This window comes from Sorex fumeus, unplaced genomic scaffold (assembly GCF_029834395.1).
Source record: "Sorex fumeus unplaced genomic scaffold, SorFum_2.1 ptg000007l, whole genome shotgun sequence".
Lineage (NCBI taxonomy): Eukaryota > Metazoa > Chordata > Mammalia > Eulipotyphla > Soricidae > Sorex > Sorex fumeus.
Window position 1 is genome coordinate 39,500,509 of NW_026606064.1, and position 19,118 is coordinate 39,519,626.

The window sequence follows — 19,118 nt, forward strand, 5'->3', positions numbered from 1 at the left end:
CTTGATTTTTGCTTTTCTTGTGGTCAAGTAATATTCCATTGTGAGTGTATACCGTTCCCAGATAGATATTTGTTCAGGAGTCACTCCTGGATCACACCCAAGGTTGTCTTCATGCAAAGTATATGCTCTAATTTGTTAAGCTATTTCTCTGACCCAAATCTTGAACTCTTTTTCAGTGGGGTGGGGGGAGGCCACACCCAGCTATGCTCAGGGCTTACTCCTGGCTCTGTGCTGAGGGGCCACTCCTGACAGGGTTTGGAGGACCATATCTGAATACAGGGCGTGAACCCAGGTCATCTACATGCAAGGCAAGCATCTTGCTGTATTCTCTCTGACTCCTTGAAAGTTTTTTTAAACCTCTTCTCATTCATTGTTGTTATAGCAGTATCTGGAGTATTTTGTTGCAGCGGGCCTGGGATGGTTTCTTTTCATGCCAGGGATCACACTTGGTAATGTGGAATGGTATTGAGAATCTAATTCTTGGCCAAATGCTTGTGAAGCAGGCACTCTACCACCAAATACATCACCAGCTCCCTTGGACTGTTTTCTAAAAATTACTGTAATTTAGGTAACACGTTTATGGTGATAATATTTTTTTCTGCTTTTGGGGGGAACTTCCAGTGCTAGTCAGGAGTCTTGGGGACACCACTTCAATTGTTGGCCATCTGGGCCTATGGTTTATTGCAAGAACCTGAGGATGCAGTTAGTATTGCTCCATCTCTGTAGTGCCAGGGATCACCCAGATTACCCTACTTGTCCTCCGGGGCCTCCAGAGATTTACCCAGTGATGCTTCAGGTAGCATGTAGTGCTGAGGATCAAACATGGGTCAAGTCCATGCCTGACATGTGCCCTAAGTGCTATGCTATCTCCCAGCCCCAAACATTTATGGTTTTGATGCACTGTAGCACTGTCCTCTCCTTGTTCATTGATATGCTCCAGCAGGCACCAGTAACATCTCCATTGTGAGACTTGTTGTTACAGTAACGTTGTTACTGTTTTTGGCATATCGAATACACCAGGGGAAGCTTGCCAAGCTCTGCCGTGTGGGAGGGATAGTCTCTGTAGCTTGTTGGGCTCTCTGAGAGGGACAGAGGAATTGAACCTGGGTTGGCTGCATGCAAGGCAAACGTCTTACCCACTGTGATATCGCTCAGGTTAGCACTCCCCTTGACAACGTTTTGATGCACAAAGTTTTTATTGAACTTTGCCACCACATAAGTGCCCACTCTACCATTTTCTTTTTGTTATTTTTGTTCATTCCTCTTCATTCCTCCTCTCCTGTCTTAGAGATCTATGTTTTATAATATCACTGTATCACTGTCATCCCGTTGTTCATCGATTTGCTCGAGCAGGCGCCAGTAACGTCTCCATTCTTCCTAGCCCTGAGATTTTAGCAGCCTCTCCTTACTTGTCCTTCCCAACGGTGTCGTATTGGAGGCTCTTTCAGGATTAGGAGAATGAGACCCATTATTGTAACTGTTTTTGGCATATCGAATACGCCACAGGGAGCTTGCCAGGAAAACTTTATAATATAAGGCTAATGATTTGTCTTCATTTAGTACTGTCTATTCCCTTGTTTTTATTGTTTTGTTTCTCTATATATCATAGATGAGTCACATCATCTGTTTGTCCTTATTCCTCTAACATATTTTGCTCTTTAGTTTCATCCAAATTGTAGTGAATAGCAAGATTTCATCTTATAGTCGCATAGTATTCATTGTATATGCATTATCACAACTTTTAAAACATTTTTTAAAGTTTAGGCACCATGATTTACAAAAAATGTTAATGATAGGATTTCACGCATGCAACATCCAAACACTGTACCCTACTTCAGAGTATACCCCACCTCCAATCACTCTTCCCCCCATCCCAGTGTTCCCCCCCATTTCCTTCTCCTGACGATGGTAAATTTGAATTTTTAGGTTTATACCACAACTTCTTTATGCATTTGTCAGTTATTGAACATTTGGATTGTTTATATAACCTGGATATTGTGCAACAATAAACATAGGTGTGCACTTATCTCATAATTAATATTTTTTGTATTTGGAGAATAGATTTTAAGTAGAATCTTTGAGTCATATGGAAAAGCTCTAGATTTCTTTTTTTTTTTTTTTGAGAAATCTCCATACGTTTTTCATAAAGGATGAACCAGACAGCATTCCCACCAACAGTGAATGAGAGTTCCTTTTTCATCACATTCCTGCCCAAACTGGTTTTCTCCAGTCTTTCTTATATATATATATATCTTCTCACCGGTGTTAGATGAAATTTCATTGTTGTTTTACTTTGCACTTCCATCATGATAATTAGCAATGAGCACTTTTTAATAACTATAGTGGTCCTCTGTATGTTTTCTTCAGGAAGTTTCTGTTCATCTCTTCCCATTGTTTGAGAGGATTGTTAGATTTTTTTTGTTGTTGTTGTTGTTGAACTTTGAGTGCTTTATATATCTTGGATATTAATTAGCACTTTATCTGATGTAATTTATATGAGGGAGAAACTCCTGGTGGTACTCAGAGGACCTTATGCAGTGTTGGGACTTGAACCACTTATAAAGCTGTCTCCTTATCCCCTCTACTATCTCTCTGGTCTGGTCTGGTCTGGATATTGTGCAACAATAAACATAGGTGTGCACTTATCTCATAATTAATATTTTTTGTATTTGGAGAATAGATTTTATGTTAATGTATTGTGTGCAAATATTTGCTCCCTTAGTAGGGTGTGCTTTTATTTTAGCCACGTAAAAACTTGTTAATTTGTTATAGCTTATTTACTTTTTTTTGACTTGTTTGTGAACCTATCTTCATTTCTGTAGTATTCAGTACGTTGTTGAACTGTTTTTCAACATAAGTCAACGTATGTATGTATAATAGTTGTCTTCCTTTAAAATAAATGGTAAGAGTAATTCTGGACTAAAAGTTTTGGGAAATGTTTGCTTCCTTTTCATACTTTTATTTTCCAATTTTGTTTCAGAAAAGATTTAGGTCATGCTCAAATGATGGTTGATGAGCTTTTTTCTTCAAACTCTGATTTGGATTCTGATTGTGAATTAGACAGAGTTGTTACCCAAATCAGTGTGGACCTAGTGGATGACTACCCAGCTTCTGATCCACGGTGGGCTGAGTCTGTCCCTGAGGGTAAGAGTATTCTAAGTTTGGTTGTATGGAGTGTTGTATTTTTGAGGAAAATATTGGTTCTTTGATAGTTGTGTGTATATCTATATAATTTTGTTTTGGGGCCATACTTGACAATGCTCAGGATTTACTCCTGGCTCTGCATTCAAGAATCACTCATGGAACAGATGACTAGTTAAAGAAACTTTGGTACATCTACACAGTGGAGTATTACGTAGCTGTTAGAAAGGATGAAGTCATGAAATTTACATACAAGTGGTACTACATGGAAAATATCATGCTAAGTGAAATTGAGTCAGAAAGAGAAGGACAGACATAGAAATATTGCATTCATCTGGGGAACATAAAATAATAAAATAGGAGACTAACACCCAAGAATAGCTGAGATAAATACCAGAGGTTTACTCCATGGCTTGGAGGCCACCCGCACACTCTAGGGGTAAAGGCAGCTCAGATGGAACACCAAATAAAGGGTGTTGAGAAGATCTGCCCAGGATGGGAGATGCATGCTGAAAGTAGACTATAGACCAAACATGATTACCACTCAATTCCTCTTTTGCAAACCACAGCACCCAATAGGAGAAAGAACAAAAGGGAGTGCCCTGCCACAGAGGCAGGGTAGGATAAGGGGATGGGGGGTGTGAGGGATACTGGGATTAGTGGTGGTGGAGAATGGGCACTGGTGGAGGGATGGGTACTCAATCATTGTATAACTGAAACCCAAGCACAAAAATTTGTAAGTCTACAACTGTACCTCATGGCGTTTCACTAATAAAAATTTTTTAAAAATAAATAGTCACTCGTGGCAGTGCTCATGCGGCCATACAGGTTGCTAAGGATCATGCAAAGCAAATGCCCTGCCTGCTGTACTATCTATCTCTCCAGCTCCTTTGTAAGAAGGAAAAATAAGAAAGAAAAGATACTTTTTTTTTTGGACTATACTATGTAAGCCCATGACTCGCACAGCAAGAAATGCCTTTTATACCATACCTTGACTCAGCCCAGGATTGTGTTTTGTGTTAACTTTGAAAAGGACTCCAAAAAGATCTACGTAACAGAATAGAAACAAAAAAATTGGGGCCTGACTAATAATACAATGGGTCTTGCATGCAGTCAACCCAGGTTTGATCCTCAGCATCCCATATGGTCTCCTGAGCACTGCAGGAATGACTTCTGAATGCAGAACCAGGAGTAACCCCTGAGCGTCTCTGGGTGTGATCCAAGAAACCAAAATAATAATAATATTAGAATAAATTTAGAAAAAAAGAAACAAATTCTGTTTTAAAGAGGATTAATTAACCCTAATTAGTTTTCTCAGCATTTTATTTTTTTTTTAACTTTTTTTTTTTTTTTTTTGGCTTTTTGGGTCACACCCAGAGATGCTCAGGAGTTACTTCTGGCTCTGCACTCAGCAATGACACCTAGCAGTGCTCAGGGGACCATATGGAATGCTGGTGATCGAACCCAGGTTGCTTCATGCAAGGCAAACACCCTCTCTACTGTGTTATCGCTCAGGCCCTCAGCATTTTATTTCTAAAACAAAATTGGTGGCAAAATTGTTAGCTCCTATATTGAAAATTTGGATAATCACTGGTTTGACTGATAGAAGCTATACATTCCCCTCAGTGATGGTGGCAGACATGAACACAGAGAAGTAGACAGGTTAAGTCGTCTGCTCCCCTCTTTCCAGCCTGCCCCAGTGACTTATTTTTTTCTCCTGAGGGAGCAGGGGCAGTCTGGAGGTTCCCAAGTAACCAAGGAATTGAGCAGGCATTCTTTTTCTCCCCAGTGTTCTATCTGAGAGATTTCTTTTCTTTTCTTTTTTTTTTTTTTTTAGCAAATAACTCCATTTTTTAAAATTCTTTGTGATCATCTTGAGAATTAAAAATATATTTGAAATAGCCAAAATCTGGAAACAACCCAAGTGCCCTAGAACAGATGACTGGTTAAAGAAACGTTGGCACATCTACACAATAGAATATTATGTTAGGAGAGATGAAGTCATGAAATTTGCTTATAAATGGATAGACATGGAGAGTATCATGCTAAGTGAAATGAGTCAGAAAGAGAGGGACAGACATAGAAGGCCTGCACTCATTTGTGGAGTATAAAACAACATAACATGAGGCTGACTCCTAAGGATAGTAGATACAAGGGACAGGAGGATTGCTCCATAGCTGGAAGCCTGCCTAATGAGCAATGGGGAGAGGGCAGCTGGAATAGAGAAGGGATCACCAAGAAACTGATGGCTTGAGGAACCGGTCGGGATGGGAGATGTTTGCTGAAAGTAGATAAAGGAACAAAAATGATGACCTCTCAGTGTCTGTATTGAAAATCATAATGCCCAAAAGTAGAGAGAGAGTATGGGGAATATTGTATACCATGAAGGCAGGGGGAGAGTGGGAAAGGGAGTAAGGGGGGTATACTGGGGATATTGGTGGTGGGGAATGTGCACTGGTGGAGGGACAGGTGTTCGATCATTGTGTGATTGTAACTCAAACATATGGCAGACAGTTTCCCCAGTACTCTCTATTTTTGGGCATTATAGTTTGCTCGAATTTTCCTACCACCATTCAAGCCTGCTTGCCAGGGGCAGATGACTAGATAATTTATTTTCTATTGTTCATTTTGAATATCATGAGAGGTTGCAGCTGCAGGCTTCTGAAATTCTAAGATTGTAATTGGTTGGGGGTCCAGAGACATCTCTGTAGGGCACTAATCCATTTAGGGATTCAATTGGGAATCTGTGGACCAGAGCCATTGGTGCGCTGAGATGGCGCCCAGAGGCAGATAGTGGGCATGACAGCCCAGAATCCCAGGTGGGTGGGGGGCCAGGGAGGGACAGACATATTGACTCCTCTACCACCATGCGACCTGCAGTTTTAGTCCTGGAACCCTTATACCTGGACCTTGCTTGTGGAAGCTCATGGTTGCCAGGGTTTCATCTGCAGTAGGTGGGGAGAGCACACCTGCTGCATCTGAGGTGCCTGTCTTAGAGTTTTAAGATTCAGAGCTAAAGTAGAAAGAAGAAAATCTTTGACATGCTTCTTTTGAGTTGTCAAGATTCGAATTAATGTGATTAAATGCTTGCATTCTGTGTAAGTACTGTGTGAATTGTATATCTTCCAAGCTTCTTCTCTTTCAAAACCTCTTGGATGGAGGCAGTGAGTTAGGATAGTAGGTAAGGCTGCCTTGCATACAGCCAAACTGGGTTCAGTCCCTGGCACCCCATAGCATTAAGCACTAGCAGAAGTGATTACTGAGTATAGAGTCAGGAGTATGCCCTGAACACTACTAGGTATGGTATGGTAGCACTTCTGAGCATTGCCGATTGTTCCCCCATTCCTCCTTCACCTCCCCCCCACCCCCAAGAAAATAAAAATGATTTTCTCTTTAGGCAGTACCCATACTCCAGTCCCCATTTGCCCTTTAAAAAAAAAAAACTCTCTTAGATGTATGTAATATTTTGAGTTCTGGTTGAGTGTGGGTTGAATTGAAACTTTAGAAAATGACATCCTTGGGAATGGAGTTATAGTACAGTGGTTACGACACTTGCCTTGCACACGCCTGATGCAGGTTTGATATCTAGCATCCCATGTGGTCTCCTGAGCACCACCAGGAATGTTTCCTTAATTCAGAGCCAAGAGTAACCCCTGAGCATTTCCAGGTGTGCTTGCCACATCTCCCCCCCCACACACACACACAAAGGAAAAATGAAGTTCTCTCTCTCTCTCTCTCTCTCTCTCTCTCTCTCTCTCCTCCTCCTCCTCCTCTCTCCTCTCTCTCCTCTCCCTCTCCTTTTTCTCTTTCTTCTCTCTCTCCTCTCTCTCCTCTCTGTCCCTCTCCTCTCTCTCCTCTCTCTCCTTTTTAATTATAAAACTAGCATGTTGGGGCCAGAGCAAGGCATTGGGTAAAGTGCTTGCTTTGCATGCTGCCGACCAGTGCTTGATCCCCAGCATTCCATATGGTCTCTTGAGCCGCCAGGAGTGATTCCCAAGCACAGAGCTAAAAGTCTTGACTGCTGAATGTGACCAAAAAAATCAACCTAATATATATTTTTTATTTGAGTAACTTACGTTGTTGTGTTTCAACAGAAGCACCAGGATTCAGCAATACGTCTCTGATTATTCTTCATCAGCTAGAAGACAAGATGAAAGCCCATTCTTTCCTTATGGACTTCATTCACCAAGTAAGCACCCCAGTTACCCTGAGGACATGGGTAGCCAGGATGTCTGGTTTTGCTGTGCCTTTTATTAACTCTTCCCCTTGCTAAAGGAAAATTAGTTTTCTATTACTTGGGATAGGGGGTGGGGGTGGGGGCTGGAACTTGCTAGGTGGGATATGTAATCATCTTTTTCATTTTCTTTTTTGACTTAAGTAAATATACCTGGGCCTGGAGCGATAGTACAACAGGTGGAGTGCTTGCCTTGCACTCCAGGGTTTGATACTTGTCACCCCCTATGGTCCCAGATTCCTGCCAGGGGTGATACCTAAGTATAGAGCCAGGAGTGAGCTTAGAGCACTGCTGAGTATGGGGGGATTTTTTTTTTAAGTAAGTATTCCATGGACTGGAGAACATGAAATGAAATAAAGACAGCCTTTTCAACAAGTAGTGGTGGGTAAACTGGATAACCATGTATAAAAAATTAAAGCTGGATCTGTATCTCATGCTTTACATAAAAGTCTGTTCAAAGTGGATCAAAGACCTTGAGATCCAGCCAGAAACTATAAAGTGCATTGTGGAAATATTTGAACCTCAGAGGTGTCTTCAGTGATCTGATACCACTGGCAAAGGCAACAAAATAAAAAATAAACAAATGGAACTACATCAAATTAAAGAGTTTTTGCATGGTGAAACAAACACAAGCTAAAACTAAAAGGCAGGCAACTGAATATGAAAAATATATTTGCATTCAAGACATCAGATAAAGGGTTGATATCCAAGACACATAAATGCAAAGATCAACAACAAAATCCAAAAAATGGTGAGAGGAAATGAACAAGACACTACTCAGACGAAGATATGTGCATAGTGTAGAAGATAGGCAGATGGTAGTGAGCATATGAAAGTGTGCTCAGTGTCACTTCTGATTAGAGAAATCCAAATCAGGACCACAGTAAGATAACATCTTATACCATTGAGAATCACACATATCAGAAATATCGGAAACAGTCTGTGTTGGTGGGGATGTGGTGTAAAAGGAACTCTCATCCACAGCTGATGATGGGAATGTTGTCTGGTCCAGCTCTGGAGAACAGTATGGAGAGTTCTCAGTAAACTTAGATTGAGCTGCCAAATGACCCTTCAATTTCACCTTTCATTGCTGCACTTAGTATAATGGCTAAGATAAGGAGTCACCCTAGGTGATGTGGTATACTATGTAGCTGCAATGAAAGAGGAAATGATGCCATTTGCTGCAGTTGGTTGGAACTGGGAGATAGCATGTTGAGTGAAGTAAGCCAGGAAAAGCACAAGCTAAGGATGATCTCACTTATCTATGATATATATTGAATTATTGGACGAGGAAATAATAGTATTGTGAAGAGGAAATGCCTATATCAGCCTGGACCACAGGAGAGAAATCAAGAGAGGAAGGAAAAAGAGGAGAAAGGGAAGTGATGGGGGAAGAGTGTTCAAGGGCCTTGTCTATACTGGTGATGTGGGAGAGTGGTATAGCTATATATCCAAAGCACAGATTAACAGCACTGAAAACGTGAGAGCTAAACTACAACCACAGAACTTTGAAATGTGCTTGTCAAGGTGACAGATGGGGTGGGGATATGGGGTAGAGGGAGGGAGTATGAGAACACTGGTGGAAGGAAGGTTACAGTGGTGGTCGGATTGGTGTCCAAGTATTATATGCCCCAAACCCAACAATCAATTACTTTGTAAATCACAGCTCTTTAATGAAATTTTTAAAAAAAATTAATAGGCCATAAAAGAAAATTAAAGGGCCTGGGAGATGACTCAAAGGACTAGAGTACATGCCTTGCATGCAGGAGTCTTAGGTTTCTTTCCGGACCACATGCTCTCCAATGACAAGTGGCTCTGATCGCCCTTGTCACTGCTGTCCCAAATAGCACATATCACCTGGAGTGACCCCAGCTCCCCAAGCACTACTGGGGTAAGCTCTTCCCCCAAATTAACATTACATTTGGGGAAATCAGAAAATAAATTTGAATCTGCGAAGTTATGTAACTCTTAGTTTTTCATTTTATTTATTTTGGTTTTGGGGCCACACCTGGTGATTGTCAGGAATTGTTTCTGTCTTTGCACTCTGGAATTACTCCTGGCAATTGCCCTTCCCTCTGTGCTATTGTTCTGGCCCCCTGTAACTCTTTTTTAAATAATTATGTAAACAAGTTAAATAAATGAAGAATGATTCAGTGATATAGTCCATGATTATTAAAATAATGTGGTGAGGCAGAGGTCCAGAGAGATAGTATAGGAATTATGGCTACTTGCCTTGTAAGTGACCAACTTCAATTCCATCTCAAGCACCACACATGGTTCTCTCAACACTGCCAGGAGTAGTCCCTGAGCAGGAGTGAGCTTAACCACTCATTTCCATGTGTGACCCAAGACCCTCCTATCCCCCTCAAAAATGTGAGCTGGAGAAAAAGCTCTGTTGGCAGGAAGCCCAGATTTGCTACCTGATACCACATAGTCTTCCAAGCACTTCCTAGAGTGATTCTTGAACATGAGGATACTGGACTGGGAACAGCCTCAGAACACTGATGATATTCATCATCAGTCCCAAAACCCAGAAGATAATGAGGAATGCCTAAGTGTGTCATGGGTGGGGGGGTGGAGTATATAAAAACAAGGCATAGAATAATATGAAGTTCTGTGCTTTACTAGGAGGTGGGGGTTGGTATACCTGGCACTGCACAGGGCCTTTACCTTGCTCTATGCTCAGAAATGATCCCTGACTGTGGTGCCAGGGATTGAGCTGGGACCAGCTGTATGCAAGGAAAAATGCCTTAAATTCAATACTCTTCTCTTTAGCCCCCTGCCTTTTGTGTGTTTTAAAAGATATCTTCTAGCTTACAAATACATATAAAGGCATTTAAAGCTATGTAGGGAACTTAACTGCATCTGTTAGGCAGAGGTATGGGCTGGGCATAGAACCTTTTCCGTTTCTCCACTATTCACCTTTATTACTTAGTAGAAATTCTCTGGGGGTTAGATGATTATTCATTTTTGCTTCCTGAATTTAAAATAAATATAACTAATACATAAATATTAAATCACCGTGGGGGCGGGGCGGGGCCGTGTAGCACACCCAGCAGTGCTCAGGATTTACTCCTGTCTCTGAGATCAGAGAGAGCTATACTGGTCTTGCGCTCAGGGATCATTCTTGATGATCTGTAGACCATATGGGATACTGAGTACTGAACCTGATTCATCTCTTGCAAGGTAAGTGCCCTGCCCACTAAATTACTCTGACCCCTTAGTAAAATAAACTCAAAATGTGGAAGAGCATTTAATATTCATATTCATTGTCTTTTTTTCCTAGTTAAGAATGTTGTAATTTTTTATCAAATGGAAAAGCTTAGGAAAACTCTTTGAATGTAAAATCACACCAGAAAATGATCATGTTGAGATAGAAGATGGCAAAGAATTTTACTCTCCCTGGGGACTTTTGGGCTCTGGAAATATTTTGTTGAAGTTTGAGGCAGCTCAGTGTCTAATTTCCAAAGTACAGAATCTAGGGGAGGTGATTGATACAGCTAGGAAAGAACAGGTTTTACCATTTTGATAGCCATTAGTAATTTAAAAAAATAATGTTACACTTGAATAGATATGGCTCACTACCGGCAGTTTCTATCTTTGTTGTCTATGCACCAACATCCAGTTATGGAGAAAGAGAAACTGAGAAGTTCTACATGGAGCTGGAGAAGTTCTATAAAGAAGATCACACCTTCTACAAGATCATTGTCGGTGATTTTAATGCCAAGATAGGACCAAGAAGATCAGTCGATGAACTCCACATCGGGACCCTTGGCCTGGAATGGAACGAACAGGGTGACAGACTGTCTGAGTTCATCATGTCAACCAAAACCTTCCATGGTAACTCACAGTTCCAAAAGACTGAATCTAAACGTTGGACATGGGAGTCTCCCGATGGACGGTTCCACAATGAAATAGACCACATCATATTCAATCGGCAGTTTTGCCTAACCGATGTTGCTGTTATCCCAAAATTCCAAACGGGATCAGACCACCATCTTCTTCGTGCAAAATTCTACCTCACAGAACGAGGAGAAAAGAATGCAAGGTTTAAGAAGAGGACTCCCAGAACAACCACCAACTGGGAGCTCTTTGGCTCTGTTGCGGCAACATGGGAAGATGCCGTCATTGACAACATTGATGAGGAATACGATCGAATGATTCAGCACCTCCATGATTGTGCGAGGAATGCCAAGAGAGAGATAACCACAAAAAACCGCCTTTCTTCGAACACTCTTGAACTTATTCGCCAACGTGGCTTGGCACAAGCCTCAGGCAACCACAAGCGAACATCTGAACTGGCAAAGCAGTGCAGAGAAGCCATCTAGGATGACCTCAAAAACAAGAGAGCAGCAGTACTGATAGATGCGGCAGAAGCTGGGAAAAGCATTCATAATGCCCACCTGTCCTTCACCAACTACAAAACCAAGATGACTGCCCTCCGACATCATGATGGATCTATCACATCTTCCAGAAGGGCAATGGAGAAGATTATTCATGACTTCTACTCAGATCTCTTTAATAGCCACGTCCACTTGCCCACATACCACATACCACATGATGGATATGTCGTTCCCAATGTTCTCCCTTCCGAAATCCAACATGCCATCTCGTCGGTAAAGAAACAAAGAGCACCTGGCCCAGACAAGATCAGACCTGAACACCTGAAGAACTTACCATCAGTACTCATCAATACATTGGCTCGGCTCTTCACACGCTACCTGTCTGAATGCAAGGTTCCATCCCAATGGAAAACCAGCAGGACTGTACTACTATACAAGAAGGGAGACATCCACGACATTGGCAACTATCGCCCAATCTGCCTAGTGTCTGTCATCTACAAACTGTTCACTCAAGTCATCCTGAATAGGATTAGCAGAACACTAGATGAAGGACAACCATGTGAACAAGCCGGATTCCGAAAAGGATTCAGCACCATCGACCATATCCACACGATAACCAAGCTCATTGAGGTTTCTCGGGAGTTGAAGATGCCGCTCTGTCTAACATTCATTGATTTAAAGAAGGCCTTTGATTCTGTTGAGACGGAAGCGGTTATGGAAGCCCTAGCCAATCAGGGCGTACAAACTCAATACATCAGGATCCTTCGTGAGCTCTATTGCAGATTCACTACCAAGATCTCACCATTCTACAAAGAAGTAATCATCCATATCAAGAGAGGGGTTCGGCAGGGTGATACCATTTCACCAAAACTCTTCAGTGCCACCCTCGAGAACATCATGCGACGACTGGAATGGGAAAGCATGGGAGTGAAGATAGATGGTCGGCAACTACACCACCTCCGCTTTGCTGATGACATCGTTCTAATAACACCAAACATTAGCCAAGTGGCACAAATGCTGAACGACTTTGACCGTGAATGTGGAAAGGTCGGACTACAGCTGAATCTTACGAAGACAATGTTTATGAGAAACAGCCTTGTTCCTGACGCTCCATTCGCTCTCAACGGAACCAACATCTCCGAATGCAACAGTTATATATACCTAGGTCGAGAAATCAACATGATAAATGACCTGGCACCTGAGTTGCGCAGGAGGAAGAGAGCGGCTTGGAATGCCTTCAAGAGCGTTGAAGAAATAACTAAGAGGACAAAGAACCTCCAGCTACGAGCACATCTCTTTGATTCCACTGTTCTTCCTGCATTAACATATGCCTCAGAGACCTGGACCCTACGAAAACAGGATGAGAACGCTATTCGGGTCTCTCAAAGAGGAATCGAAAGAGCTATGCTTGGAATATCACGATTCACTCAAATGAGAGATAGAATCCGGAGTTCTGATCTTCGTCAATGCTCAAGAATCAGGGATGCTGTCTCATTTGCCAAGACATCAAAAATCAGATGGGCTGGACACATAATGAGGTTTACAGACAACCGCTGGACTAGAGCCATTACTGATTGGATTCCACGGGACATCAAAAGATCGCGTGGACACCCACCTACAAGATGGTCAGACTTCTTCGTCAAGACCCTGAATGATCGGTTTGAGGCTCTGCATGTAGAACAAACAGATACCATTGGGCTACGCTAGCACGCAACCAGGATGAATGGAGACGTTACTGGCACCCGCTCGAGTAAATCGATGAATAACGGGGATTAAGTGATTAAGTAATGTTAAGGGGCCAGAGTGATAGTACAGTGGATAGGGTATTTGCCTTGCACAAGGCCGAACCAGGTTTGATCCCTGACATCCCATGTGGTCCCTCAAGTACTGCCAAGAGTAATTCCTGTGTGCAGAGCCAGAAGTAACCAACCCCTGAGCATCGTTGGGTGTGCCCTCTTCACTCCCTACCCCCCCCCGCCCCCCGAAAAAAGAAAAATAATGTTAAGTAAGGATGACAGTATTAGCAGGAATTCTGGAGTAATAATAATCTTAGAACAAGAACATCTGTATTTTTTCCAGGTGTTTATGTATTTGTAACCCCAAGGGGGTGAGCTGACAGTGCTATTTGAGGAGGACCTTGGACCAGTGGCTCTGTACCTTTGTGCATCTTGTAGAAGTATGGCTGCTATTTTTGTATCTACTGTAAATGCTTTCTAAAAATTTTTGTTTATCGTTTCACAGGTTGGATTATTTGATCGTCTCCGCACTTTTCCAGTGAGGGGGGTGCCAATGACAACTCCACTGTTGCTCTGTGAGCATGCCGAGAAGTTGTCAGCAGCCATTGTTCTTAAGAACCACCATTCTCAACTTCCTGACCTGGTAAACACAGCAATATTGATTGCCTTAAACAAGAGGGATTGTGAAGTCCCATCCAACCTGACTCCAGCAGATGTATTTTTCAGAGAGGTAAGATTAGTTCTCTTGCTTGCATTAATGTGACTTTATAGAACTGTCCCATATGCTGATCACACCTTAAGCGGGGGGGGGGGGGGGGGGGGAATGAGGACAGATGTTTAGATTATTAATTCTATTCATAGGCACAGCGGTAGGGCGTTTGCCTTGCACGCAGCCAACATGGCCGACCCAAGTTCGATTCCTCCGCCCCTGTCAGAGAGCCCGGCAAGCTACCGAGAGTATCTCGCCCGCACGGCAGAGCCCGCCAAGCTCCCTGTGATGTATTCGATATGCCAAACACAGTAACAACAACGTCTCTAATGGAGATGTTACTGGGCCCGCTCGAGCAAATCGATGATCAACGGGAGGGCCTTTACCTTTACCTTACCATATTTTATGGGCAAGTTACTCAAAATATTTGTATATTGATGTCACATATATCATCTTGTTTCACTTGTACATCAGATATTTATGTATTATTCCTGGCGGTGCTCGGGGGACCATATGGGACGCTGGGAATCGATCCCGGATCGGCCGCATGCAAGGCAGATGCCCTACCTGCTGTGCTATCTCTCTAGCCCCAAGTGCCTTATTTTTTGTACTATCACTCCAGCCCTTTAAATTAAAACTCTTTAAAATTTTACTTGGAAGCATTTCAGGCTTTATTCCTTTTCTTTTCTTTTCTTTTTTTGCTTTTTTGGGTCACACCCGGCAATTCACAGGGGTTACTCCTCGCTTATGCACTCAGGAATTACTCCTGGTTGTGTTCAGGGGACCATATGGGATGCTGGGACTCGAATCCCGGTCGGCCACTTGCAAGGCAAACACCCTACCTGTTGTGCTATCACTCCAGCCACTCAGGCTTTATTTTTTTTCTATGACTTTTTTAGACAGTTTCAGAAGTCAGGCATGCATGCATCAATTCCATAACTGTAAAAAAAAGGGGAAAAAAAAAGCAAGTTAAGAGACACACCTTTTTTTTGTTTTAAAATTTATTTTCACTATTAAGTTTTTTTCCCTAATGAGCAGAGACTATGACTTAATGAGCACAGTCTACTGAGTAGCTTCTGAGTAGTATAATTATTACTCACATCATAATTTTTGTTACAAGTGGTTGTCTTTTGTATACTTTTGCAGGTCTCCCAGGTAGATACAATTTGTGAATGTTTACTGGAGCATGAGGAACAAGTCTTAAAGGATGCATTATTGGAATCTGTCGAATGGGCTGAAGTGGTGATCAACGTGAACAATATTCTCAAGGTACAAAAATATAGGGAAGATTCAGTCAAAGGCCAGAATGTGGATGAAAGAGAAAATGGAGTCCTTATTTTTTTTCTGTCACCAAAAGTTCATAAGGTTCTAGCCAGTTGTTAATTTCAAAAGACAAGAATTAATTCATGGGACCATGGTTATCAGACATTTTGAACATTGTCCTCTGTATGTCAGAAGTTTAAATAATTTCTAGTTCTTTTTGATAGAACACATTTTTTGATTTAGAAAATTTCAAATATCATTATAAGTGAATTAATGTGAGTCTTATTTCCATTTCTCATTCCGAAACTTACTACTTATGTTTCACTTAGTTTTGGCTGCTCCACTTTAGAGTCATGGTATTCCTACTTTGCCTACTTTACTTCTGTAATCTTCCAAAATTGAAATTAAAGTATAGAATAAAACAAATTTTAAATGGAAAAATAACCAAAAAGTAATCATGCAGTCTTGTGCTCAGTATTTCTTTTGTTAATAGACATGAGTATCTTACACTGTCTTTAGATATACTGAAACTTTTACGTTCTTCATGTAACAATGTGGGTTTTTTTTTTTTTTTCAGGACATGCTGCAGGCTGCTAGTCATTATCGACAAAATAAAATTTCCTTGTATAGAAGAGAAGAACCACGAGAAAAAGAACCAGAATACGTTCCTTGGACAGGTGAGGTTGCAAGCACTGAGCCCAAATATGTTTATTAGTAATTCAGAATATCTTTCTAATTGTCATCATTTTTGGAAATAATGTAGTGAATCATGTAAATGAAATTAAAAATGCAGTTTTGTAAATGAAAGGAACAATAGCTTAAATGTCATGTCAAAAATGATCATTCCTTATGAAAATCACTTTATTTTTTTGAAATCACTCATAAGTTTGTATATAATTAAACTGTTTGTTATTAAGGCCTCTAATAAATTATAGCATGTAATTTAATAATAGAAGCGGGTCTTGGTCCTGGGGGCCTGGACTATATTTTATATCAATTTAATACAAGAATAAAAACTGAATAGCATCAAAGAAATTTAGGGTTATATGTACTTGATTTCATAGAAAAATTTTGCATAGAGAAGGTAGCATTTGATAAAGTACAAGCAGTCTCTACTGGATCTCTTTATTTTTATACAGTCAGGAAAGTGAGATAAGTTTTTAGCAATCTTTCTCATTGCCATAATAAATCCTTTACCCTCTGTATTTTTGTGTGGTTTCACAGCAACAAGTGGCCCTGCTGGCATCCGAACAGCAATAATGCGCCAGCATGGTATTGTCCTGAAAATGGTTTATCCTCAGGCAGACAGTAACCTCCGAAACGTTCTGACAGAGCAGCTAGTATCACTCATCGATTGTTTCCTGGATGGTTATGTTTCTCAGCTTAAGTCTCTGGACAAATCCAGTGACCAAGAAAGATACAATAGTCTGGAAGTGGAATACCAGCAGAAAAGATCAGATCTCTTATCTCCACTTCGTAAGTGCATGATACATAACTGGCTCTTTAACGGTAATCAAGCTCTGAAGCAAAGCAAGTATGTACTATTTACCTTGATTGTCGGGCTGGAGCAATAGCATAGTGGGTAGGGCGTTTGCCTTGCGTGCAGCCGACTCGGATTCGATTCCTCCGTCCCTCTCAGAGTGCCCTGCATGCTACCGAGAGTATCCTGCCCACATGGCTGAGCCTTGCAAGCTCCCTGTGGCATATTCGATATGCCAAAAACAGTAATAACAAGTCTCACTTTGTGTTCCTGGAGCTAGCAGACGCCATTGGGCTACACTAGCACACGACAAGGACAAATGGAGATGTTACTGGTTCCCGCTCGAGCAAATTGATGAACAACGGGATGACAGTGACATAAGTGACCTTGATTGTCACTACTTGCCAGATATCATTATGGTTGACAAAGATGATCTAAAAATTAATTTGTTAACCCATGCAGACTTCCCTCAGAAACAAAAATGAAATCCTTATCTCAGAGCTTTACATGACTAACTAGACTGAACTATAGAAATTAATATGGGCTGTTAGAGGGTACAGATATATTTATTTTAAAGTGGGGGGAGGAGGAGCTTTCTGGGGGGAGTGAGCACACCCCATCATTGGTGCTTGGGACCATGTGGCATGTAGTACTTGGATTGAAACTGGGTTTCTCAAAAGCAAAGCATGTTTTCTTCAAGTTCTCCTTCTTCCAGAAGTTTTATTGACTAGTTTGTTTTAATAATATGTGAAAGAAGGAAATAACATTTGGGTTAGGTAGTGCCCAATTAGAAACTACATTTGTATTTTGAGTGTGTTTGTCTGAAGTATAAAATTAAGTGGTAACTGGCAACAAGATATCCAATTTGTTGCTTTCAGTTTATAGTATAAGGTATAATTTCAGGTAAAAATTTCAACAAAATTTGAAGTTACTTTTTCACTAAGAAGATTCTTTTCTATCTGTTCCCATTTCCATAGTCACACTAGGCCAGTATCCGTGGGCTGCTTCTTTAGCAGAAAAATATTGTGACTTTGATATCTTGGTACAAATGTGTGAGCAGACTGATAACCAGACTAGACTCCAACGCTACATGACACAATTTGCAGATCAGGTAATGAATATTGGGGACCTGGGATATAGATCTTCAGTAAAGCCTTGTCGTTTCTTTTCTTTGAAAAGAAATTTTTTTTCAATGTTGGATACTTTTATTTTAATTCAAAAAGGGGTGGTTTGGCCCTGGTCTTTGGAGCAGAACAGATAGATCAGTTTAAAAACATGTACTCTTCATGTTCTCGGGGCTTTCCTAAGCTTATCAATTGTAAGGCAGGAATTAAAATTGTTCTCTGCTATGTTGAGATGATACAACTGTAAACCATGTAAAGTTCTTAGTAAAGTGCCAGTCTTTCCTTTTGTGGTTCATAAATGCTATGTTTATTTGTTTGTTTTTTAATCTTTTATTTTTATAAAGTTATTAACAGTGATTTATTACATTCACTATTCCAACACCAATCCCACCACCATTACACCTTCCCACCATCATTTATCCCTTTTCCCAACCACCAAACAAGCCTGCCCCAGTAGCAGACCCGAAATGATTTCTTTTGTATTGGAGGTGGTGTGGTCACGCACTCCAGAAAATCCAGAATATTTAACTGGGCAGTGGCTTACATGGCTGCTATTGTGGGATGTGAGTGTGGCTGCCAGGGCTTCTTGAAGTACGGGAGTGGTGGGTGGAGGCTATCTCCCCCCATGTTGAGAAGTCCCCAGAGCTCTCAGCCAAAATAAATCTGTGTACCTGAAGTTTCCTGCAGTTTGGTGTCTCTGTGGACTCAGTCCTGAGATGTTCAAGTCTGGTCCCTAGCATAGCAGTAGCAGTGAGGGTATGAGTGCAGCTGCAGGGGCTTGAGTTGGGCAAGAGTTTTCAGCCACAGACTGGTCTGTCCGAGAATTTTTGTGGCTAGCTGATTTGTTTTTCTTGTTTTTGGTGGGTCAACACTGATGTTTATTGCAGAATACCCCCTCTAGTGGAACTACCTCTTAAGGTGAGACTGCAAGACATTAGTCTTTTACAGTGCAGCCCCATCATATTCCCTAAGCATTCAGCAGAAAACTTATAGGGAGCTCTGATTCCTATTCTGAAGTCTAAAACCTTTTAATGCATTGAACGTACTAGGGTTTGTTGTCTTTCTTTTTTGAGGGCTGGGGGAGTGGT

At 41.3% G+C, this 19,118-nt stretch overlaps 1 protein-coding gene across 2 annotated transcripts in view; it reads left to right on the plus strand.

Annotated features, from left to right (window-relative positions):
* NUP133 (nucleoporin 133) overlaps positions 1-19,118 on the plus strand; it is a 56,019-nt gene that overhangs the window by 27,304 nt on the left and 9,597 nt on the right. Inside the window, exons 13-19 of one of the 2 annotated variants that reach the window (XM_056130700.1) lie at positions 2,981-3,144; positions 7,236-7,330; positions 13,960-14,184; positions 15,310-15,432; positions 16,004-16,103; positions 16,651-16,902; positions 17,884-18,017. In XM_056130700.1, the coding sequence (XP_055986675.1) occupies positions 2,981-3,144; positions 7,236-7,330; positions 13,960-14,184; positions 15,310-15,432; positions 16,004-16,103; positions 16,651-16,902; positions 17,884-18,017 (1,093 nt within the window). The remainder of the gene's footprint in view (positions 1-2,980; positions 3,145-7,235; positions 7,331-13,959; positions 14,185-15,309; positions 15,433-16,003; positions 16,104-16,650; positions 16,903-17,883; positions 18,018-19,118) is intronic. The other variant, XM_056130705.1, reaches the window with a different exon arrangement.